Genomic DNA, 23158 nt, shown 5'->3' with positions numbered 1-23158 from the left:
ATTCAGCTTCATGTAATGTCTTGCAAAGCTTATCACATGTAAGCAAAGCTTATCACATGTAAGCTGTGATTTTGAGAACTGTGTATTGACAAGGAATTGTGGTCTTGTATGGAAGTATCAAGTAGTGCTTGTTTAGTGGCGCGTATGAAATATATATGTGTGTGTGTGTGTGTGTGTGTGTGTGTGTGTGTGTGTGTGTTGTTTTCGATGTAGTTATCGTGTGTGATGAAATATGAAATAAAAGTGCCAGACCCATGATTTGAGATCCGAACACACAAGAAAGGAAGCTGGAGAAGGAATTGGAAGTGAACTGACCAACTGTTATGGCAGGTTGGCAATGTAAAACAGTTGGGGTGTGACGTTGAGTGCTCTGGTTGGAGGAAACCAGATCCAAAGCGCGGAGGTCAACTGTCAAGCAATTTTGATTGGACTGTAGCGTGAAAGCTTCAAAATTTTCAGGTACCCATATTTCACATTGATGAGGATTTGAAGTGGAAAAAACATATTCTTGATCTTCTAAAACAACTCAGTCCACCTACATTTGCACTTTGAATCACTGCAAATCTTGGGGAGAGAGAAATCATTAAGTTAACATATATTGCGTATTTTCAATCAATTTTCATTGCTCAAAAACATGGTACAAGAATTGTATGAGATGCACCCATGGTTATCTTGTAGGCATCTGGTTAAGGAGGTAGGTATTTTGGCTACTGCTTGACTGTGTGTGTGTGTGTGTGTGTGTGTGTGTGTCATGAAGTTTGTTGTACATAACCAACTACAGTTCAAAAGGAACATTTATGTGTATAATTAAAATACCAGAAGAAAAAATGACATTTATTATTACACATTAAGGTTGACTTTAGCCCAAAAAGGGGTGCACAGTGCTGCCAGTAAAATATTTCATCATCGACCTGTGATATGAACTGTCTCACAGACATAACAGAAACACAAAATGTATAGGCATCACAGTTGATAGAATGCTCAGTCACAAACAACATCTATTAAGAACAGCTGTTAAAATCGAAAACTTTGTATAACATTCTCTAGAAACTGCGTGGTACATCATGGGGATCCTGTGCATCAATGTTCGGTTTTTCAACTCTGGGATTGGTTCACCTTTTTGTGGAATGTTTCTCCTCAGCTTGGGAGCACATACCTTGGTGACACACAGTTCAACCGTATCATGTACCTGATAATAGTACAATCAGACCCGCACCTACTTTCTGGCTACCCATCTCCATCTGCAACAGGAAAGTGCGCTTGTATGGGAGTACAAAAAATTACAATAAAATTCTTATCTCCCTGTTCACTCAGATATTCCAACCATTAGCAAAGGAAGGCTTCGCTCTCATCACCCACCCCTAGCAACTGCAGTGATGTTAATTGATAATGGCTGGAGACTGACAAGGCAGATTAATGCTACTGCAGAACAACGAAAGATGCCACGGATATCAACCACCTACCTTGCTGCTTTGAATTGCTATGAAAGATCTGGCTGATTCTTAACTGAATAAGAGCCAACACTGGAAAGTGTGCCAATTCTCTGTGCAAGTGGAAGAAAATAACTTCTCCAAGTTGTGACTGTGGCACGGGGTAGCAGATTGTTCACTATTTAATTCAAGAACCCTCAGAGAGTTTTCCCTCGTGATCCAAAGAGTTCCTGGTGATGATGCACGTATCAGTAGACTACAGTTGTGGCTTGGATATTATTTTGTAATTTGAGACAATTGTAAATATTTTTATGGTAAGCTAAATAAAATAAATAAACCTGACAAGCAGCAAAAGTTAAATTTATCCACCCTGAAAGCCACGCTGTTTAAAGTGTCACTTCTGGGACAGGGAGGCATTCTGGCCTCAGATTGAATCTGCCTGGTCAATTAACAGTAAGAGCTGGTGTGCCAGCCAGCCTGGATGTGATTTTTAGGCAGTTTTCCACATCTAACTAGGTGATTACAGGGCTGTTACCCAAGTCTGCCTCACACATTTAGAAGACTTTTGTTTATTTTCACATTAATAACACTACGTGCACACAGTTGGGTTACACATATTCTGATGGAACCGATGACCTCGCTGTTTGGTCCCCTCCCCTAAATCAACACTTCAACCAACACATATTCTGTCCTGGGCAGGTAACAGGTGGTGAAAGAAAGGGCATCCAGCTACCTGTGCCAAATCCATTAAGAGCCACACAAACCCTGTGCCAGTGTGGTATATGAAAGCACAAAAAAAAAAAAAAAAAAACAAGAAGAAATAGGAAAACTAAAATCTGAAAACAAATTGAAAAAGTTTTGTCTTTGGCAATTCCTCCTATTCTGCAGCAGCTGGGGTAACTGCCAAACCACCAGATATCACAATGCACAGTAAACTTCAATATATCCATTTTGCATGTAAACTGCCAGCAGTATCCCTCCTTGAAGATACGTGGGATCCATTTGTAACAGTTTACATGCACAAGCAGTAACACCACCTTCCAAACAGTTTGTGATTATAAACTACTTACTAATAAAACTACTTTCAACTGTCGCAGCCATCATTTTTTGTTTAGGTAGACATTGGATAAAACGTCACTTTACCATAGTCATATGTGAGGCTGCACTATTCAACACTTTATATCATTTGTGGCACAACAACATTTATGTACACTGTCATCTAACAAAAGAAGTCTGAATAAAAAAACTCTAAAACTGTCATTCTTAATGTTGTCTTAAACATATTGCTGATTAATGCATAATCTATTCAGCTGTAATGCATACACTCTCAGAATGCATGTGTCAACCTAGTGTTTGAATTACTACATTTACAATGTTACATGATTTTAGTCAATGTTAGTTTCATTTTCATGATAGTGCCAGAGACTGCATCAATAGTGAAATCAACAAATTTCATAAAATCATTAGAACCAGTGTGACCAACTACTCTGATAAGTATGCCCACTAAGTGCATAACATCAGCATTTTCTAGGTGATATATTTCTTTTTTCTAGTGTACAGCACCCTCAATTCCAATTATTCATTATTTGTTTTGATGCTGAAGAAATGACGTTTTTTATTGAAATATTGTCAATATTAGAGATAGCCACAATAATCCTTATGAGGGTGCCAGCAGTAACTATCTGCTAGTAAATAATTATTGATTTATACATATTTTTGTTAGATTTCAACAAATATTCGCTTGTTACTAACAAATATGGTGAATGCTCCAGAGTATTTGGAACAAGTCGTGTTTGTTTTTGACACAGCATATTCAAGAGTGCTGCATCTTCTTGTCTAACAGCAGTCCACAGGAGCACATTTATTTTACTTGTTTTTTAAATCCTCATCCTGTTAGCCAGGGATTTGACAATTTAAATTATGTAATTGGAACATACTACAAATTTCATAATCTTAAAACAAAACCTCATGTTTATATTGTAAGGTAATTAGATACTCCTCCTTATAATGGTAGTACCATCTTTTTTTGTTAAGTGGACAGATTTTTATTTCTACTTACTGAACTGGTAGCCTATTTGCATAAACATTGTTCTTGCATGAATCCTTATGTTCTGCTGTACCTTTTTTTCTCGTGTAATACAAATTAAATTTATCTTTATCTTTTCACAGGTAAAAATGATTCAAGAAGTGAAAAAATTGATGGAACAGCTAGATGTGGAGGATGAAGATGTCTATGAGGAGAAGTTTCCGGAAAAGGAGCCGCCTTACAGATCATTCGTTAGGGACAAAAACTGTAAAAATACAAATGTACCTAAGTGTAATGTTGTTATAAACAGTATTACAGGAAAGACATCCCCTGAAGAGACAGGAATATGTGATCCGTTTGACGATGACCTGTTGCTGCAAGAATACAGGTCAGAGCTAAGAAAATTGGACATTGATCCAGAGAACTATTTCTTTCCATTGTCCAGTGGCGTTGAAATGGCTGTTGAATATATGTGTGCATACCCATTCACAGCAAATACTACTTCACAGGATATTTTAGAAGAGGAACTGTGGTTACATCCATTTAAAATAGACTTTTCTTTGGATACAGAATGTAAAAACAGTAAACTGCAGTCTCAGGTGGAATGTGACCAAGATGGCCTCACAGATGAACAATTTGGAAAGTTTTCGTGTGTGAATGATCCTAATAACATTAGTAGCGGTAGTACAGGTAACAGCAGTAGATACCTTATCCATAACAACTCAGATTGTCAGCTGCAGGATATTGAGCATTTAATGGATCTGCAGTTAGGGCATCAGACTGCACACACTTCTATAAACAAAAATTCTGAATGTTCACAAATTTTATGTTTGTCTGAAATGGTCACTGAGTGTAAGTTAAGCGATGTGTGAGTGTTATTACCACTAGGCAGGTCACTGAATTCCTTGATAAACAAAACATATTGTGTTGCGTATCTCTAAAATGGTTGTATTCATAAAATGAAGGATTACAATTTGACTAAACATTTCATTACACTCTTTAGTTTCCAGTAGCACTTATTTCATGTTGGAAGCTGCATATGTTAAGTGCAATCAGAAACAAGATGCAGAATGTGAAACCAGAAAATACAGGTTCACATTTTAGAAAAATGAGCATAGAGAAGAGAGGAAAGATAGGTGAAGAGTACAGAGGAACACAGCCTACAGTATTGAGATCCCTGGGACCATCAATGAATGACCAGTAGACAGAAGATTGTAATGCTTCCCAAGAATTTGAATACTGTATGCTATATTCTACTTCATTGTACCTGCAGGATCTAGTCATAAATTGTGTACCACTTAGTCTTATCTTTATCACATTTTACCAATTCTGTCATTTCATGTTCTCCCCATTTCTGATGAACTTTTGATTCTGAAAACTTAGGCTTACACTAAGTGGCAGCTTTTGAAGTTTGGATGGTTTTACCAATATCTGTAATTTTTTAAGTGCTATCATTTTAGCTTTATTTCAGCTTAATTTTGACTTTACTTTCAGGATTTCAGTCCTGACTTTGTTGAATATTTTTAATTTTTAGATCATAATCAGTATTAATATTCTGCAGTCTTCTGCTGTGTGTTGTTGCAGTATTAAGATAACTGGTGCAGTTTTATATTGTTCCTAGGATGCTTGACTTAATAATTATTTTTACACAACTTAACTCCATATTTATGTAAAAAGTCTAATAAAATGTTTTTCTGAAAATCAACATTTGATTATATTCCAGTATGACACTTCATAATCTCCAGCACAGAAGCCAGAATTACTATCCATCTTCAGTTGTAACTGGTTTTTCTCTGCATGTTTTTCAACTCTTGAATGAGTCATTGACATGAAATTATGCAATAAATCCTGTAAAGTGTCTATAACAAGTTACAAAAGGGAAAGTAGTTGAAAAGAGAAGTTGTACTATGAAAAGAGAGGAAAAATATTCTTCAAATTTGTAAACAAAACACTAACTATACACTTTACTCCAGCATAGGAATGTTAATTTACATAGACATTGCGCTATTCACTAACCACAAGATCCAAAATTTATATGTAGCATAGTACACTTGATTAGCCAGAACATTATGACCACTGACCTGCTATCGATATAAACCCATCCAGGTGATAGCGGCATCACCTGGCGAGGAATAACTGCTAGTCAGACACATGCATGGTGCATGTAGTATCGGTGAGCGCGCACGTGTGTGTGTGTGTGTGTGTGTGTGTGTGTGTGTGTGTGTAGAATAGGGAAGGCACGTTATCTGTGTGTGTGTGTGTGTGTGTGTGTGTGTGTGTGTGTGTGTGTGTGTGTGTGTAGAATAGGGAAGGCACGTTATCTGCCTGAGTTTGACCAAGGGCAGATTGTGATGACCCCAGATGCTCAGCACGAGCATTTTGGAAACTGCACAACTTGTCAGGTGTTTGAGAACAACTATCTTTGGTGTCTTCAATGTGTGGTGAAACCACTTATAGATATTGTGACGTTGGGCGACCATCTGTTATTACAGGTGTTAGATGTTGCAGGCTGGTAAAATAGGACAGGTGGTGTGCTGTGAGGAAACTAACATCAGACTTCAGTGCTGGACAGAAGTGTGTGTGTGAACACACACTGCACCGAACACTCCTAACGACGAGCCTCTGCAGCTGACCACCCACGCATATGTCAAAGTGAACACCACAACATCGGCAGCTACAGCTGAAATGGACATGCGACCATTGGCACTGGATGTTGGACCAGTAAAAGAACATTGCAGGGTCTGATGAATTACAATACCTTCTTTATCATGCTGACGGGAGGGCACAAATCCACTGACTTTCAAGGGAACAGCTTCTTGATACACCTGCGGCGAGACAGAGATAGATGGTGGCGAATCCACTAAGCTTGGGGAACATTCATGTAGGCATCCATGGGTCCAGTGGAGCTCATGCAAGGGGTCTTGATTGTCAAGGAGTATCATACACTGGTTGCAGACCACGTACACCCCTTCACAACAATGTTTCCCAAAGGCAGTTGCATTTTTCAAAAAGATAATGCACCATATCATAAGACCAAGAGTGTGATGGAGTGGCTCGAGGAAGACAGTGTCAAGTTCCAATTGATGTCAGTTGATGTACTGGCCTCCCAACTCGGCAGATCTAAACCCGATCAAATGCATCTGAGATGTGAATGTACATGACGACGTAACTCATCAGCCCCCTCCCCAGAATCTGCAGGAATTAGGTGACTTTGTGTGTGCAGATGTGGTGCCAACTCCTTCCAGTGACCTACCAAGCCCTAATTGCTTTCATGCCATGATGTGACATTGCTGTTATCTGTGCCAGAGGTGGACATACTGGTTATTATGTAGGTGTTCACAATGTTTGGATCAGTATATATAATAGTGTCACATAATGAAAGACATACACAATTGATGACTAAACATAACTCAAATTATTATGTCCACATGGAAAACCTGGAAAATTAGGAGGGTGGTGGGATCTCTAAATTTTTTCCTTATGATTTCAACAATTCATAGTTCATTGTTGTGTTGGTGCAGTCAGATGCTAATGTAATGAGTTAAAGAATTTTCTTAAGAGAGCTATCATAGTCCAAAAAATATAATTTTGTACACTTTAAAATATTATGTTGCTGCTCTCTATGGTTCTTCTTACATAATTGCTTTCAAGTAAGTGATAGGTGTTGGTGTCATTTGTTACTGAAGTTTAGTCAGTTTAGGAAAATGAACCATAGTCTACTAATTTTTTTTAACATTGAATGAAGATTTGCATTGGTGCACTTACCTGCTATGGCTGCTGAATCTGTTAAGAAATACACCATGAATGTTTACATGTTACACTAAACAAGACAGAGAAAATCAACATGCAGTTATATCATTTATATCCTGAAGACCTTACATTACCATACTTAATCTTTTTGAGCCATTATAACAGACTGCAAGCCAGTGGCTTGTAGGAAAACCTTGATGGCAGATGGGTTGGGTCAAGTCCATTTGAGAAAGTACCGTGCATGCTTGAATAAATGCATGGTTACCATGTATACTTACTGTGCATTCATCATTCCCTTTGACCTCGTCTCACAATTTTCAGTTCTATGTAACTAATTCACTTATAAACTTTTAATGGTGAATTAAGGAAGGGCATTCTTCAATTAAGTCCCTAATATTACAGTCTACCAGTGCACAGTGAGCAATGGTAACTAGGGTATTTCTGCTTGTTTTCACACATTGTAAAATGTCCATAAAAGAATACCATCAAAACTTGGGAATATGTTGCAAAGTGGGTTTCTGCAGTTAACAGAAACCATCAAATAACTACAAGCATAGTTAGTGAAGTGTTATTATCACTGATGAGATTTTATTCCATCGAAACTTTACATTTCTCTGCACACAAAAGTCCTCATTATTTTGCTGATAGAAACTGCTAATGCTAAAAGATGTGTAAAATATCCCTTTACCATTAAAGTACATTGAAGATACATTCATAGGCATTGTGGAAGAGTTTCTTGAGCACCTGAATTATAAGCCATAAATTCAACTTTTGTATACAAGACGACGGCACACTACCCTTCTTTAAACTTCTTACCTACCAGAAACCTATTCAGTTCTTGGCTACAGAATGTTCAGAAAGCTGACTCACGAGGAATAACATCCAGGTGCTCTCAGCCATTGTTACTCAATGCAGAAATGTACCTTATCGAAGATGACTTCACATTGAAAAGGTAATTTCAAATGGCAAAAGTATGTTCAGTATTTAGACACACATAAAAGATTTTCAGAAGAAGCAATTATAACAATCTTCTCATCAATAAATGACACAAAATTGAAAGATGATGCACAGAATATTAGAATTCATAAATTACACTGTGGTTGCCTTTTAAGTGTAAAATTATATATTTGTAGAATGAAATAATTTTACAATCAGAGGTGAGCATGATGTTCACAAAATTTTACATGACTGTGAACCCAAGCTATAAAGAGTTAACATTAGATTTTATGTGCTTCATTTATATTGTCTAGTCACAGAAAAATAAAACTGGCAACTTAAGCCTGTGTAGAGGATTGCTGATGGCAACTAAATGGTTCCAAATGGGTGTAACATAAAGGGTCTCTTATTGTGTTAACACTATTTTAAAAATTTACCTCACTTATGAGCAACCATTTATGCTAATAGCACAGCTATCCTGAAATGGGATTTGAAGCCAGCAATTATTAACTCACAGTTACAGATGGCACTCAATATCAGGGAACCTTGACTGGAGTAGTTGTGTCCTCAAGCATACATCAGGACATACACGTGAACTGTGACAACTGCACAATCATCAGTACTTCAAACAGATCACATAATAAACATTCAATATTCTTATGAGGAGCCCAAAACCAGAAACTCACTTTAGGATCACATGTAATCTCCTGCAGACAGAGCACATGGTGGCCTTGCAACTTCACTCAGTGTTTAACGGACAAATAACACCAAGTAGTAGGATTGTTAGGTGCATGTAAACCACAGAGTCCACATGCAACTCCAGTCAAGATGCAAATAGTACCAACATAGCTGTGTGTACCACTGGTTATATTGAACAAAGTTCTTCACCTCATAAGCACTGCCCTACACTTGACACAAATAGTGAATACACTCATCAAATTCTGCTCGTACTTATGGGTAAAAAATTGTGACACTAGGTGTCTATAGAAAATGTTTTCATTTTTTTCACAAACAAAATGTTTAAAGTGCCATTCCTTTGAGTTCAGTTCAGTGATAATTATTGACAATGATGTAACACACAAGATATTTGAATAAGGCTGTTTTACACTGGTGGCTGGGTAAGTAGTAGGATAAGTTGGTGATAGGAGTGACCAGTGGTTATCACAATAAAATGACTTTCATATGAATTTTGTTTAAATGAACAAATGCAGTGCATATTTGTTTTTTTCTCATAGCTACCAAAATTTATTACTGTCACTCATATCAGTGGAGCAAAGTTGAGTACCATGCAGTGGTAATATATCAGTCGGGCCACTGTGCCCTGATGCTACAGAGGCTGTGGCCGTGGTGTGTGTGTGTGTGTGTGTGTGTGTGTGTGTGTGTGTGTGTGTGTGATGGATGTAATCCAAAGCTTAATCATTCCTTCATTCTAGTTTTAAATGTGCCTGTCTTCTGTTCAGTGCCCCACTCCTGTATGTTTAGTTGCAATCTATGGTACATAGTGTTCTTATTCCATCACAGGTTTTCAATTTGTTTATGTATATAATCTCCTAAAGTAACTTACCAGCTAAATACACAGGAGGTGGCACTGAACAGAAGACAACTGTACAATCATCGTTACTGCAAATAGATCACATAATACATATCCAATGATCTTCTGAGGAGCCCAGAACCAGAAACTCGCTCTAGGATCATTTGTAATCTCCTGCAGACAGAGCACATGGTAGCCTTGCAACTTCACTCAGTGAAAAACGTGTGTGAGATGTGTACTGTTTATGTTGACACAGACAAATACTCAATAAAGGGAGTGTAATCCAAGGACTTCTGGTGTCATTGAATGACTGCAAATGAAATGTGGAGTCATCATTTTCATAGACTGTTCAAAGCTAAGGTTTTTCATACACCGTTTAAAACTAAGGTGACCAAGAAAAACAAAGTGTCCTTGCACAAACACAGTGAGCATGATCACACCCAAGCCGCTGTAGAGGCAAGTATATTCACTTGGAGCTATGGAGTACACCCCACCCAACCTATTCCCTACATTTAGCTGCCTGTGACATTTTCAGTTTCCAAAAGTGTAATAATAGCATGGAGACAAGAAATTACCATCAAATGAAGAGGTTTAAACTGTATTTTTTATAAATGGAAATGAATTTTTATTCCAAGGGGAAAATGTGATCTCATTGAAACAAATTCAATGAGCTAAGTCAAGATCCTATTCAGAAATAAAATTTTGATTTTCTTGCACTCCATTATACTGTGAAAACTGTGCTGCATAGCATGCCTTGTGGTAAGCTAGAATAGTAAAGCAAGAGATTTCAAGATTGCATGCAAATTATGTCTATTTCTTGCTGTAATATTTCAGCTGACAAGCAAGTAGCCATCTTCAATTGAATTTTACAATTAAAGTCTGCTGTTACACAATGGTATCTGTACACAAAGAAATGGCGCAGAGATGCATGCATGCAAGTGTTGGCTGCATGACCACTCTCTGTCAAATATAGCATCCTATGTTGCATATTGCTCCACCTTAGGCACACAGGCATATGTAAAATGGTGTTAGGTCATACATGCCCCTTGATGAATTGCAGGTCTACTGGGTTAAAATTAAGTTGCTAAACTGATACAATTGTCACTCAATGTGGTACCAGCTGTAAATTTTTTTGTGAAGGAAGTACAGAAATGACCTAAGCAAATGGCTTATTCTGGTTAAAAATTTCCATCGTGGTTAATAAGGTACTGCTTAAAACTCGAATTCCAAAAGGATTTTGTCATAGCCAATAGTTTTGTGGCAGAATAACCCATGGGATGTCCTGTGGAGATAAAATGCTTAGTTACTTAGCTGCATAAAGCACGCAAGAATACTGAAGTTTGGGGAGGATTATATAGTGAGGAACAGAATGTGTCAGACAGTCCAAGGGTCTGTTGTAAATTTATTAGTGCATTAGTGTGTGGTTGAGAGAAAGTCATGTAGCCAAATGACTAATGATGGAGCCAGTTTTTGTAGACTAACTGGCTGTTTCAATTTCTATGCTCAATTTCTATGCCATAGTATCTTACTATCCTATGTGATGAAAACCTTAACATTAATGGAGAGGGAACACCAAGTGAACTTGGCCACAATGTTTAATGAATTAACAGCAGGAGAAACAACAAAACATTCATATATTACTTATTCGCAAAGTGAAGCTGGCTATGAGTAATTTATGTTTGATAAGCTAACAATTGTCTTTTTACCCTCTTAATTGAGCAAACATAAGAAATTAACAATGTGCATAGTTAAAAAAATAGATTCTGGTCCAAGCAAAGAAATCAACAGATGTGTAAAGGGAGAGTGGAAATAGAGGAGGGTGGTGACTTCCTTTTGTTATATACTTTACAACTCATCAGGTGTGTGGAATGACTCAAGATATGCATTATTAAAGTGAAGCAGTTACCAAAAATTGTGTTAATAATCAACAGTTCTGAAACTGCTATAAACTATTTGTGCATAGTCAAGTTAAATTTAACAGGAAATTAGAACTTTAAAAACACTCACATGCACTAATAGAACATTTGTATCTCCCATTACTTAATGGAAACATATATTTCTAACATATAACAACAGTTATCTATGTGCAGTAATAATAAAGTCCTTCAATCTAGAGAATTAGATTATCTGCAGAAAGTGGCTAGCAAGGTATATTTTATTACGTGTTTTTAAGCAATTCTAAGATCCTTTTTCATGTCACATTGGGCCTTGTTGTTATCATTTAGACCAGAATATAGAGCGACAACCTGAATACTAAAAAAAGTCAATATCACTGTTATTCTTCTGTTGATTCATACATCATGTTTCATAAATCCCATCATGAAACTGCCTCTGTAAAGTATACTGGCAATAAGTTATGATTAGTGTTAATATACTTATGCTGGTAATTATGGTAATTGCTTCTAAATTACTATACGCATGTTTTTGTATATAAGAAAAAAGCAGATACCAGTACTTAAAAATATCTTCCCTCCTATTAGACTACTCAGGTGCTGTTCTTCTCCAAAACTTCAATAATTTTTATGTCTTTATATTGACAAAATCAAGATCTGTTTCATGATCTCCTTTTAAGTATATTAGAATATTACAGTGTAACAGGAAACATTGTAAAATGGCTCAAATTGTATTCTTTGACGGAATCAAAACGTGCCAAGAGGAAACTGTCTTGTGTTAAGCTATCTGCCATTACACAACTGGGAGCTGTTTGCATTTGGTGTTCCACAAGGCCCCAAATAAGTCCCTTCCTTTTACCTACATACAAGGTGATCAAAAAGTCAGTATAAGTTTGAAAACTTAATAAATCATGGAATAATGTAGATGGAGAGGTAAAAATTGACACACATGCTTGGAATGCCATGGGGTTTTATTAGAACCAAAAAAATACAAAAGTTCAAAAAATGTCCAACAGATGGTGCTGGACAGCAAAACTGCTACTGTGACGGGTGAGAGGTATGCCGATATGTTACAGAATCGCATCATCCCCAGCCTGGCTGATAAACACCTGCTGGAACGTACGTTGTTTATGCAGGATGACGCTCCATCCCATATTGCTAGACGCGTGAAAGATCTCTTGCGCACGTCGTTTGTTGATGATCGTGTGCTCAGCCATCACTTTCGTCATGCTTGGCTTCCCAGGTCCCCAGACCTCAGTCCATGCAATTATTGGCTTTGGAGTTACCTGAAGTCGCAAGTGTATTGTGATCGACCGACATCTCTAGGTATGCTGACAGACAATATCCGACGCCAATGCCTCACCATAATTCCAGACACACTTTACAGTGCTGTTCACAACAGTATTCCTCGACTACAGCTATTGTTGAGGAATGATGGTGGACATATTGAGCATTTCCTGTAAAGAACATCATCTTTGCTTTGTCTTACTTTGTTATGCTAATTATTGCTACTCTGATCAGATGAAGCACCATCTGTCGGACATTTTTTGAACTTTTGTATTTTTTTTTTGGTTCTAATAAAATCCCATGGCATTACAAGCATGTGTGTCAATTTGTACCTCTCTATCCACGTTATTCCGTGATTTATTCAGTTTTCAAATTTATACTGTCTTTTTGATCACCCGGTACAATCTGTAACAAAACAAGATGCCAAATTCATTTTGTTTGCACATGATGCAAACATTACTATAAATAGCAAATGAAAAATAGTTTTAGAAAGATCAGTGAATGAAATTTTCATGGATGTTATTAAGAGGTTAATTACCACTTCTTTATCACTTAACTTTTTTAAAAAAATAAAAAAAAGCCTACTTTGTTTAATTTAGAGCTTTCCACCAAGCATGTACTTAAAACATGATGACACACAGACAGAAGGAATTGACAGTGTTAAATTCTTGGGATTATAGCTTGATAATAAATTCAACTGGGAGGAGCATACCACAGAGCTGCTGAAGTGCCTAAACAAATCATTATTTGCAATGTGGATGTTGTCAGATATAAGTAATCTATATAAATAGAAAAGCTGGCATACTTCACTTACTTTCATTCCACAAAGTCATACGGGATCATTTTTTGGTGTTACCTCATCAGGCCGAACTAAAGTTTTCCAGTTGCATTAATGTGTAATATGAATTATTTATGATCTGAATTCAAGAGCATGCTGCAGAGGCCTATTAATGGGATGGGGACATCAGGTACTGCTTTTGATATATTTAGGGTGGGTGTCCCAAATGTAACCCCTACCCCCTTACTCGTATTGCCAAGCTGCTATGTCTGCAACCTGTGAGTTGCTGTACTAGCCTTGAGCTCTTGCAGTTGTGCCACAGCCAGTGCCAGTTGCAAGCTTCTGTGGAGTGATAACGGAAACAATATGGCATCGGAAGTGTTTGAGCATGTGTCAAACATTTTTAATTGACTGCAGTGAATCAAGGAATCTAGCAGGTAAGTGTTTACATTTAATAATTTCATTTATATCTCTAGGAAGTACGTTTAAATAAGGATTTCAGTTGTATTATTAATAGTGAGAAAAGTTGTTTTGAAGGTCTGTCATGTATGTTTGTGTTGACTGAAGTGCGTCCCTAATATTGCCCTTTATTTGGACCTAATATTGCCCCTCAGCGATACTGGAAACACCTATTTTAATTTGTTAATTGATCTATCTCATTGTTATCCAAACTCATTTTCTTCTTAAAACTGACTGTACTTTATTAAATTCCTCAGTTTTGTTGTTGTATGGCTCATACACAAGATGCCTAGGGTAAAGGAGAAGAGACTTGGAGCATGTCAAACCTTGTGGTTGCATGCTGGGCTGTCCAGAAAATGGTATAGAAATGCTGAGTGTGTCAAAGATGCTTGAAATGCCCATCAATGATTCTAGAGTACATTAAAATACGTGCAAAAGCAGACAATGAAGAGGAAAAGACTAAACTTCGAAGGAAACCAATGCTGATACCTGAGGTAGAGAAAGAGCTGGCCAAGTACTGCGTGGAAATGGAAAAGAATTTCTTTGGTTTGACTTTAAATGATGTAAAGCAGATGGTGTTCCAACTTGCCTTAAGGAACAATCTGCCCTATGTCTTTTCTAAACCAGTGAACATGGCAGGTGAAAGTAGATGAACTTGTGTTTGAAATGAAATTGTTCCCAGTTAACAATAAGAACACCACAGTCACTGACAAGAGCTCAAGACAAAGTGAGGTCGTGTCTCTGCCTTTTCAGAGTAGAACTTGGTAAATCAAGTTCAACCCTGCCAGAAAATTTAATGTTGATGAAACTGGAATCACAAACATCCACAGAAAACTGGTGAAAGTGATTTGTAGGATAGGAAAATTGGCAGTCTAAAAGAGTCACTAGCAGAGAGGAGAAAGCTTACCACCATAATTGCCTATATATATATATATATATATATATATATATATATATATATATATATATATATATATATAGTTATAATAGAAGGAAACATTCCACGAAGGAAAAATATACTTAAAAACAAAGATGATGTGACTTACCAAATGAAAGTGCTGGCAGGTCAACAGACACACAAACATACACACTAAATTCAAGCTTTCGCAACAAACTGTTGCCTCATCAGGAAAGAGGGAAGGAGAGGGAAAGACGAAAGGATGTGGGTTTTAAGGGAGAGGGTAAGGAGTCATTCCAGTCCCGGGAGCGGAAAGACTTACCTTAGGGGGAAAAAAGGACGGGTATACACTCGCACACACACACACATATCCATCCACACATATACAGACACAAGCAGACATATTTAAAGACCAATATGTCTGCTTGTGTCTGTATATGTGTGGATGGATATGTGTGTGTGTGCGAGTGTATACCCGTCCTTTTTTCCCCCTAAGGTAAGTCTTTCCGCTCCCGGGACTGGAATGACTCCTTACCCTCTCCCTTAAAACCCACATCCTTTCGTCTTTCCCTCTCCTTCCCTCTTTCCTGATGAGGCAACAGTTTGTTGCGAAAGCTTGAATTTAGTGTGTATGTTTGTGTTCGTTTGTGTGTCTGTCGACCTGCCAGCACTTTCATTTGGTAAGTCACATCATCTTTGTTTTTAAGTATATATATATATATTAGCTGCCAGACAATATGTCCTTCTGTTGATAGTTTTCCACAGAAAAAGCGGGACTTGAAGCTAATAAAGGAAACTCGTCCTGGAGCTATTCCAGGATTCACCCATCAGTGTGGATTCAATATGACTTTTTTGTAAGTGTATGAAGCATTTTGCCTTTTTTGTGAAGCCTACTGCAGAAGACCCAGTTACACAAAAGGAACCTAGAAGTCATAAATCTTGCTACAGGAAATCACATCATAATGGTCTGCCTTCCACCTCATAGCCCACATTGGGTGCATCTACTGGATATTGCTTTCACGAAGCCATTTAAAACTTTCTACAATCAAGAAATTGACAAGCAGGTTTCCAATAATGAGGTTAGAACTGTGCTGCAATATGAAGTCGCTGCACTCTTTACCAAAGCACTCATTGGAGCAGCAATCACGAGTAACGCACTGAGTGGTTTCCGTGGCACTCGTATCTATCCTTATAACAACTCAGTACTTACAGAAGCTGGTTTTATTCATGGACCAAACGGTAACTGACAAAAGTGTAATCTGAAGCTCAGTGTGGGCCTCAACTGCTTGCAAATCTAGCCACAGTTGATCTAGCATTTAGGCCTCTTTCATATAGTCTTGACAGCCATATTCAGTCTGCTGGTGGAAGTGAACCTCAACCCAAGTCACATTCCTCATTTGGTCCCATCTCACTCTCACCTAAGGATATAAAAGCTGTGCCAAAATTTCAACTACCATCTCAAAACCGAAAATGTGAAAAGTTCTCCTTATAAGAAAAAGCTGGAAATCTTTTATGCTTCTAAACATACAAGCAATTCAAATGACGCTTCAACAACAAGGAGCAATGCAAAAGGGCAATCTTACCACCAACACTAAGAGGAAAGTTAAAAGAAAGTCAAAGATGTCAAGTTGTTCTCTCAATGCGGTTAGACACCAAGGATGATGATGATGATGATGATCTGAATCTAGGTGACAATTCTATGGATGCCAACTATAAGTTTTGTAATAAGAAGTTTTCTGGCGACTTCAGTGGAGAACAATGACTTATACGCTCTTCCTGTTTGAACTGGAATCACAAATTTTGAGATGCAGTGAATGCCAAGTGGGTAAGATACAATACATATTGTATGGCCCCGGGTTGGATCTCTGCTGTGGTGCGATAAAGGATCAAGAGTGCAGTGGAGCAGGTCCATTGCTACACTGCATGCTAACAATCCGACATAAGTGGAACAAGAATTTATTACATTAAAGCATTCTTCTCTGGCGCCCAGGCCAGGGGTAGTGCACTGCATGGCTTTGGGACTTCCTGATGCTACCACAGTAATCTCTGCCCGAACTCACACTGCCGTGTCCAGCTCCAGTAACTGCGGTGTCAAGCAGCTGGCTGGCTGGTTGCATTGGTGATCGGCTAGCCTGTACAGCAAGAGTTGCTTCCCAGGATGGAGATATGTTTTTACCAGAGGGTTCTCATAGACACTGATCAGATGTGCTCAGGTAATCTCTCAACAGCTCTGCATGGTGTGGAGATGAGCAGCAGCATAGACCTTCCACCAAGTAAGATTAGGAATGTCAATGACTAGTACTAGTCAGTCAGCAGCAGTTAGTGCGTCTCTTAGGTACTGTGACAGGTGGACAGTGCACCAAACACCATCAGTTTGGTTCAGCAAGCTGGAGGTAGAAGCCTCCAACTCTTCTCATCAGTAGTTGTATAGTTGGCAACTCACAGTGGCAGGTAGCAGTCCTGAAGGCGGAAGTCATCTTGACGAACAGTACCAGCACATTGCAGGTAAAGTCTCGTAGCTGAAGTACAGCAATGTAAAGATGAGGCCAAAGCTCAGAAACTGAGTATTTGTTACTCTTTGTCTGAGGTAATAACATTATTTCTGGTTGACCATGACCAAATGTGGCCCACTTTTTTTGGGCTCATGAGCAGCCTTCACCATTCCTCTGTTTTGGAAGAATGACTTTCAGGGTTTCAACTCCTTCCCTTTTCTTCACATCAGCTGGTTGACAAGTGCCCTTGTGAATGGTATCAAATTCAAATTTTGAGAAATTGGGCTTCTTTACCTGCTCTCCGTAGCACTGTAACAACACTCATGTTACAACAAAAAAACTGATAAATACGGTATGCGTACGTACAGCAGGCAGCGATTATCATTAACTCTGACTCTATCATGCGCGGTTTCCTCTATAACCCATGGAGTTGACTGTGGTTGAATTGGGGTTAGCTGAAAGTACCTTGCAAGCTTGCGTTTAACGTTGGTGCAGCATAAGAGACATCTTAATAGGACTAAGTTTCAACTGTGACCTTGGAACCCTAGGTTATCTTGCTATTTAATCGATGTCGGTATAGTCTGCCCTGGGAGATACAGGAAACTGAAGAAAGGCAAAAACACACTGTCTATTGGTTTTACACTAATGGCCGACTGCACCACCATCAATAAAACGCAAAATAACAGAGGGTCCCTTCATCACGGTTAAAGCTTAATCTCGATTAAGTGGTGCCTGCACTGCATCAACGTTAAATGTACTTAGCACAATGCGTTCAGCTAAGTAGAAATTTGACCGCTGTTACCTCCGGGCTCCCAGAGTTACACAGGAAAGCACATGATACAGTCAGAGATAATGATAATCGCCGTCTGACGCGCGCTTTTCAGATTATCATCGTAACGTGGTTACTTTTACTATTGCTTGTTTCACAGGCATACATTACTAGACTGATACCATTGTATAAATTGTCTTTGGTATCACTGAAGTAGATCTTTAGAATCGCAATACAGTGGCTGGCGCGAAGGACGTGTAAACAGCTGATGTTTACTGATAAAGCAGTCGTAATAAATGGGGATAAATTGATAAAAGTACGCTACCTTTAGAGTTTTGACATAATGGTCAGTACATGCGTCGTGTATGGCTGTAACTTTTCGTACAGCAGACGGAAGATACAAGAAAAGTAACGTGCCTCAATGCAAGCATAACAAGGAACACTTTACGTATTTTTGTTTTTGTACTACACGTATTAGACGTAGCTTAATGATGTGTTTTTAACCAGTTTTGGCCAACTTCGGCTTTTCTTCGAATAGTTTACTAGTTATGGAAATGCTCCTATAATTAGATGCGCTATTTGCCATTGATAACATGTGTCTTTATTAATTTGAGTGTTATTACGAAAACTGCAGCCTAACGTCTGTATATGTAACTTGTTGTTCTTTTCATAACAGGTTCTACAATGTGCGAAAAGTCAACTAATATGTAAATATTTGGGGACTAGTGCAGCAGGGGATACAACCCGTTGGCTTTGAACAATGACGTCACAAGTCGCCAGAGAGCATGTATTACAGAGATGAAAGAGCTGAGGAGAATGTTGAAAAACAAAGGAATGGGAGAGAGATAAACATTGATCTTGTCAGAAGCATAAGTGTTTTTTGACTTTTTTTTAAAAAAAATCTCACGAGATAGAATAAACTGATCCTACTTTATTAAGCAATATCTTGTCAAAAGCCGAGAAGCGATTGTTCGTAGTGTTCTAGCTCCCTTCAGTACGTAATAAGTGTTTGTTGAATTTAAAAAAAAAAGTCTCACGAGATAGAATAAACTGATCCTACTTTATTAAGCAGCTCCCTTCAGTACCTAATAAGTGTTTTTTGGCTTTAAAAAAAAAATCTCACGAGATAGAATAAACTGATCCTACTTTATTAAGCAATATCTTGTCAAAAGCCGAGAAGCGATTCTTCTTAGTGTTCTAGCTCCCTTCAGTACGTAATAAGAGTTTTTTGGCTTTTTTAAAAAAAAAATCTCACGAGATAGAATAAACTGATCCTTCTTCATTAAGCAATCAGTAAAGAAACGATTTTTTGACTTAAAAAAAAAAAAATCTCACGAGATAGAATAAACTGATCCTACTTTATTAAGCAGCTCCCTTCAGTACCTAATAAGTGTCTTTTGGCTTTTTAAAAAAAAAAAATCTCACGAGATAGAATAAACTGATCCTACTTTATTAAGCAATATCTTGTCAAAAGCCGAGAAGCGATTCTTCTTAGTGTTCTAGCTCCCTTCAGTACGTAATAAGAGTTTTTTGGCTTTTTTTAAAAAAAGATCTCACGAGATAGAATAAACTGATCCTACTTCATTAAGCAATCAGTAAAATGATGCACCCAATATCAAGCGATCGCTTTTAGATTTACATTCAATTATTTTAATGATAGTGCTTATTAGAACACAGAACTGCTTTATTATCAATGCCTCGAAGTGAAGACATTACGATCTATGACTAAGGAATGACGTCATTGTTCAAAGCCGACGGGTTGTATCCTCTGCTGCACTAGACCCAATATTTGCTCAACTGCTGAACTTGTTTAGACGACCTAGCACAGCTCACAGCATCACTTCGTTCCAGAAAATCGTTAGTATCATACACAATCATCTTGACGCCATCTTACCTCACTATGACGTCAGGCTTCAGTAAGAGATGCGCTTTTGTCAGTCTAGTAATGTATGTCTGTGGTTTGCTATTCTGATCAAGTGTCTTTGTATGCATGATGTTTTACTATCTTTGCCACTTCTGACCAATATACGGTCTTTTATTCCTATACCTACATTTCTTCTTTTTTTCACAGAAATGAGAAATGTTCTGTGTCATGAGTTTTCAAGTGCCTTCGTTTTATTCGAGAAATAAAACTCGCTCATCATATGTTGTTATAACTTGATTAGAGCCTGTATGGGCACAGAAGAACTTGTTAATTTACTGAGGTAACATTTTATTTTCTTCATGTCAATCAAGTCTCCAACATGCTGTAATATCCATGCATATATTTATTCAGAATATACAACATTATTGTGTATGGAATCTGAGTGAACATTCTCGAGATATTAATAAAAAAGGTCTTTGTTACTAAACTGATAAATAATTATTGTCAGTGACATAATTTAATATTCTGTGAAAACCTGTCTCTCAGACAAAGCCTATGGAAGAAGGCAATGAAAATCTCCATCTTTTTCTACCTATGGTTTTTCTAGAATAATTCCTTCTTCTTATTTGAACTGTTGTAATGATCGGACGTGACTGATGTCTTGAAGCACTGAGGTCGGTAAAACACTGTATTTTGTTGTTAATTTAATATTTCAGAAACAGAGTTTGTGTCATTGAAAAGAATCTACTGTATTGGAGTTTTATTTCATGGTCCTTCTCGTCATATATAAATGTTAAGTTTTTCTGATCAGCTACAAAGGAATGCAGCCATTAGCGCTATTGATCTTCAGTATGCATTATTGGCTAATGCAGAATAACAGTGAGTAACATTAAGAAATACTTTTAAATGTTAATGCATATAATAAAGGTAGAGAAAAGATTTAAGATGTATATTATTTGTTGATAGTAAAACAATGCCTGAACCAGAATCGATAAGTGATTGTCTTATGTTAGCCACCATCTTAGTGAAACATTGCAGCGGCAATTTTAAATCATACTTTTAAACAGTCATGAACCTTGATGGTCAATTTTTACCATAATAATTCTGTAGTGGTGGCACAGAACCCACTCAGAAATAATGAATTCGACTTAGATTGCGAATAATCTCTAAATATAATGCAAACAGCATCTTACGTGATAAAATTGTTCTCTGCTAAGGTATGAACCCCGATTATTTCGTAAGGACTTCTATGAAATATTTTTGACAGGAAAGAATACATTAGTGTTGTGCATATGTGGTATTGTGTGTAAGACCTGTTCATTCTGCCTAAGGAAAAGTTTTGCCACCTTGAATAATAGTTCGGTAAATTGCATGAGATCACTCCTGTGCATGGACTTAATACCATTTACACTGCTTGACAGACAATATTGCTACACGCTCTTTAACAGAATAACTCTCTTTAGTTGGGAGAGGCAGCGATTAAATGAAACCTCATATTACGCTAATAATAAGAAATTGATTTTGTTGTAGTCCTGCCCACGATATGTAAAATACTGCAATCTAACTGCACGCCACACTGTGTTCCCTTACATCAAGGGTTTTACTTGGAATTTGAAAAGGAAGAAGATGGTTCGAACTCAAGTTTACAGTATCCAAAAATTTGACAGATATAATTTTCAGTTATGGATGTATCAAATGGAAATTATCTTTCTAGTTGAGAAATTATTCCACGTGGTTGAAGAAGTAAAGTTAGACTACTTGAAGGCACACATGTCCAGAACTTGTGGATGAGCTTAAAGCAAAATTTGTGCGTTTTATTTCGTCTGGTATGGAATCTGACCAGTTGCAAACTGTCTTGTCATGTGCTACAGCAAATGGTATGTGGAATTGGCATAAGACAATTCGTGAAGAGCGAAGTGTAACAAATAAAGTAGCATTGAAACAACAGTTCTTTAGTTATAACATGTGACTCTGTGATAGTATGCAGAAAGTGTTAATAAAGCTGAAGCTTAGCACAGCTCTTGCAGATGCTGGTGAACGAGTGGGAAATACAGACAAAATTGCCAAAGTGTTAGACGGACTTCCAGTAAAATATGATTCGTTTGTTACAGCTTGGGACTCATCTGAACAAAGTAGATATATTTTCGATAATTTACCAGTAAAGTTACTAAAAGAAGAGGCACATTTGTCATAGGCTGAGGAAATGGAAACTGCTTTCACTGCTGTTAATGGTAAGGGATAAATATCAGGATCCGTCTTTGCAAAGCAATTTCAGCAAAAATTCTATGAATAAGAAGAATGCTATTATTGTCATAATAAAAGTGCAAGAAAAGAGTGATGTAATCGTCAAGAGAAAACCAAGAAGCTAAACATGCTTTCAGTGCAGAAATCATGAACATTTTGGGTGCTAATTGTAATAATGTTTAGCTTGCTGATGGTGCTTCTTCCAAACAAATGAGGTCGCAAAAGGAATGGTATTTAATGATTAACCCACTAGGGCTGTTCGACGTTTCTGTTCAGATAGGACATAATTCAGTTGTCTGCGCTGAAAGTATTGGACCAGTCAAGTTAAATGCAGCAGTAAATGGCGTATGGAAACCTTGTACACTGGAGGATACATTGTATGTAACTGGTTTGAATCAGTCAAGTTAAATGCACCACTAAATAGTGTATGGGAACCTCACGCACTTGAGGAAACATTGTAAGTACCTGGTTTGGGAAGAAAAATCATTTTTTCAGTGGGAACGGTAGCCAGTAAAGGTTTGGAAATCACATTTAACAACAATAAGATTGAGGTACTTAGTAAGAGGCTAGTGAAAAATGATGTAAAAGCTGAAAATCAGTGTTATAGAATGTTATTTTGTGTGGGCAGTGTGGAACAAGCAAACTGTGCATCATCTGACTTAGCTCTGTTACAGCGCAGGTGGTTAGGACATATAAATTTCCAAAATTTGAAGAAAATAGCTAACTGTGATGCGATCCAGAGATAAAATCAAATGATTTATGTAATGTCAGCATGGTAAACTGCACAGAAAAGGATTTAGAT

At 37.6% G+C, this 23158-nt stretch overlaps 1 protein-coding gene across 2 annotated transcripts in view; it reads left to right on the top strand.

The window, feature by feature from the left end:
• Positions 1–5130, top strand: part of LOC126183249 (spermatogenesis-associated protein 7 homolog) — a 101842-nt gene extending 96712 nt beyond the window's left edge. For both annotated transcript variants that reach the window (XM_049925048.1, XM_049925059.1), the window contains one exon: positions 3600–5130. In XM_049925048.1, the coding sequence (XP_049781005.1) occupies positions 3600–4328 (729 nt within the window). In that variant the 3' untranslated portion in view covers positions 4329–5130. The remainder of the gene's footprint in view (positions 1–3599) is intronic.
• The last annotated feature ends 18028 nt before the right edge of the window (positions 5131–23158 follow it).

This window comes from Schistocerca cancellata, chromosome 1, assembly GCF_023864275.1.
Source record: "Schistocerca cancellata isolate TAMUIC-IGC-003103 chromosome 1, iqSchCanc2.1, whole genome shotgun sequence".
Classification (NCBI taxonomy): domain Eukaryota; kingdom Metazoa; phylum Arthropoda; class Insecta; order Orthoptera; family Acrididae; genus Schistocerca; species Schistocerca cancellata.
The sequence above is the reverse complement of the archived record's forward strand: the minus strand, read 5'-3'. Positions and strand labels throughout refer to the sequence as shown.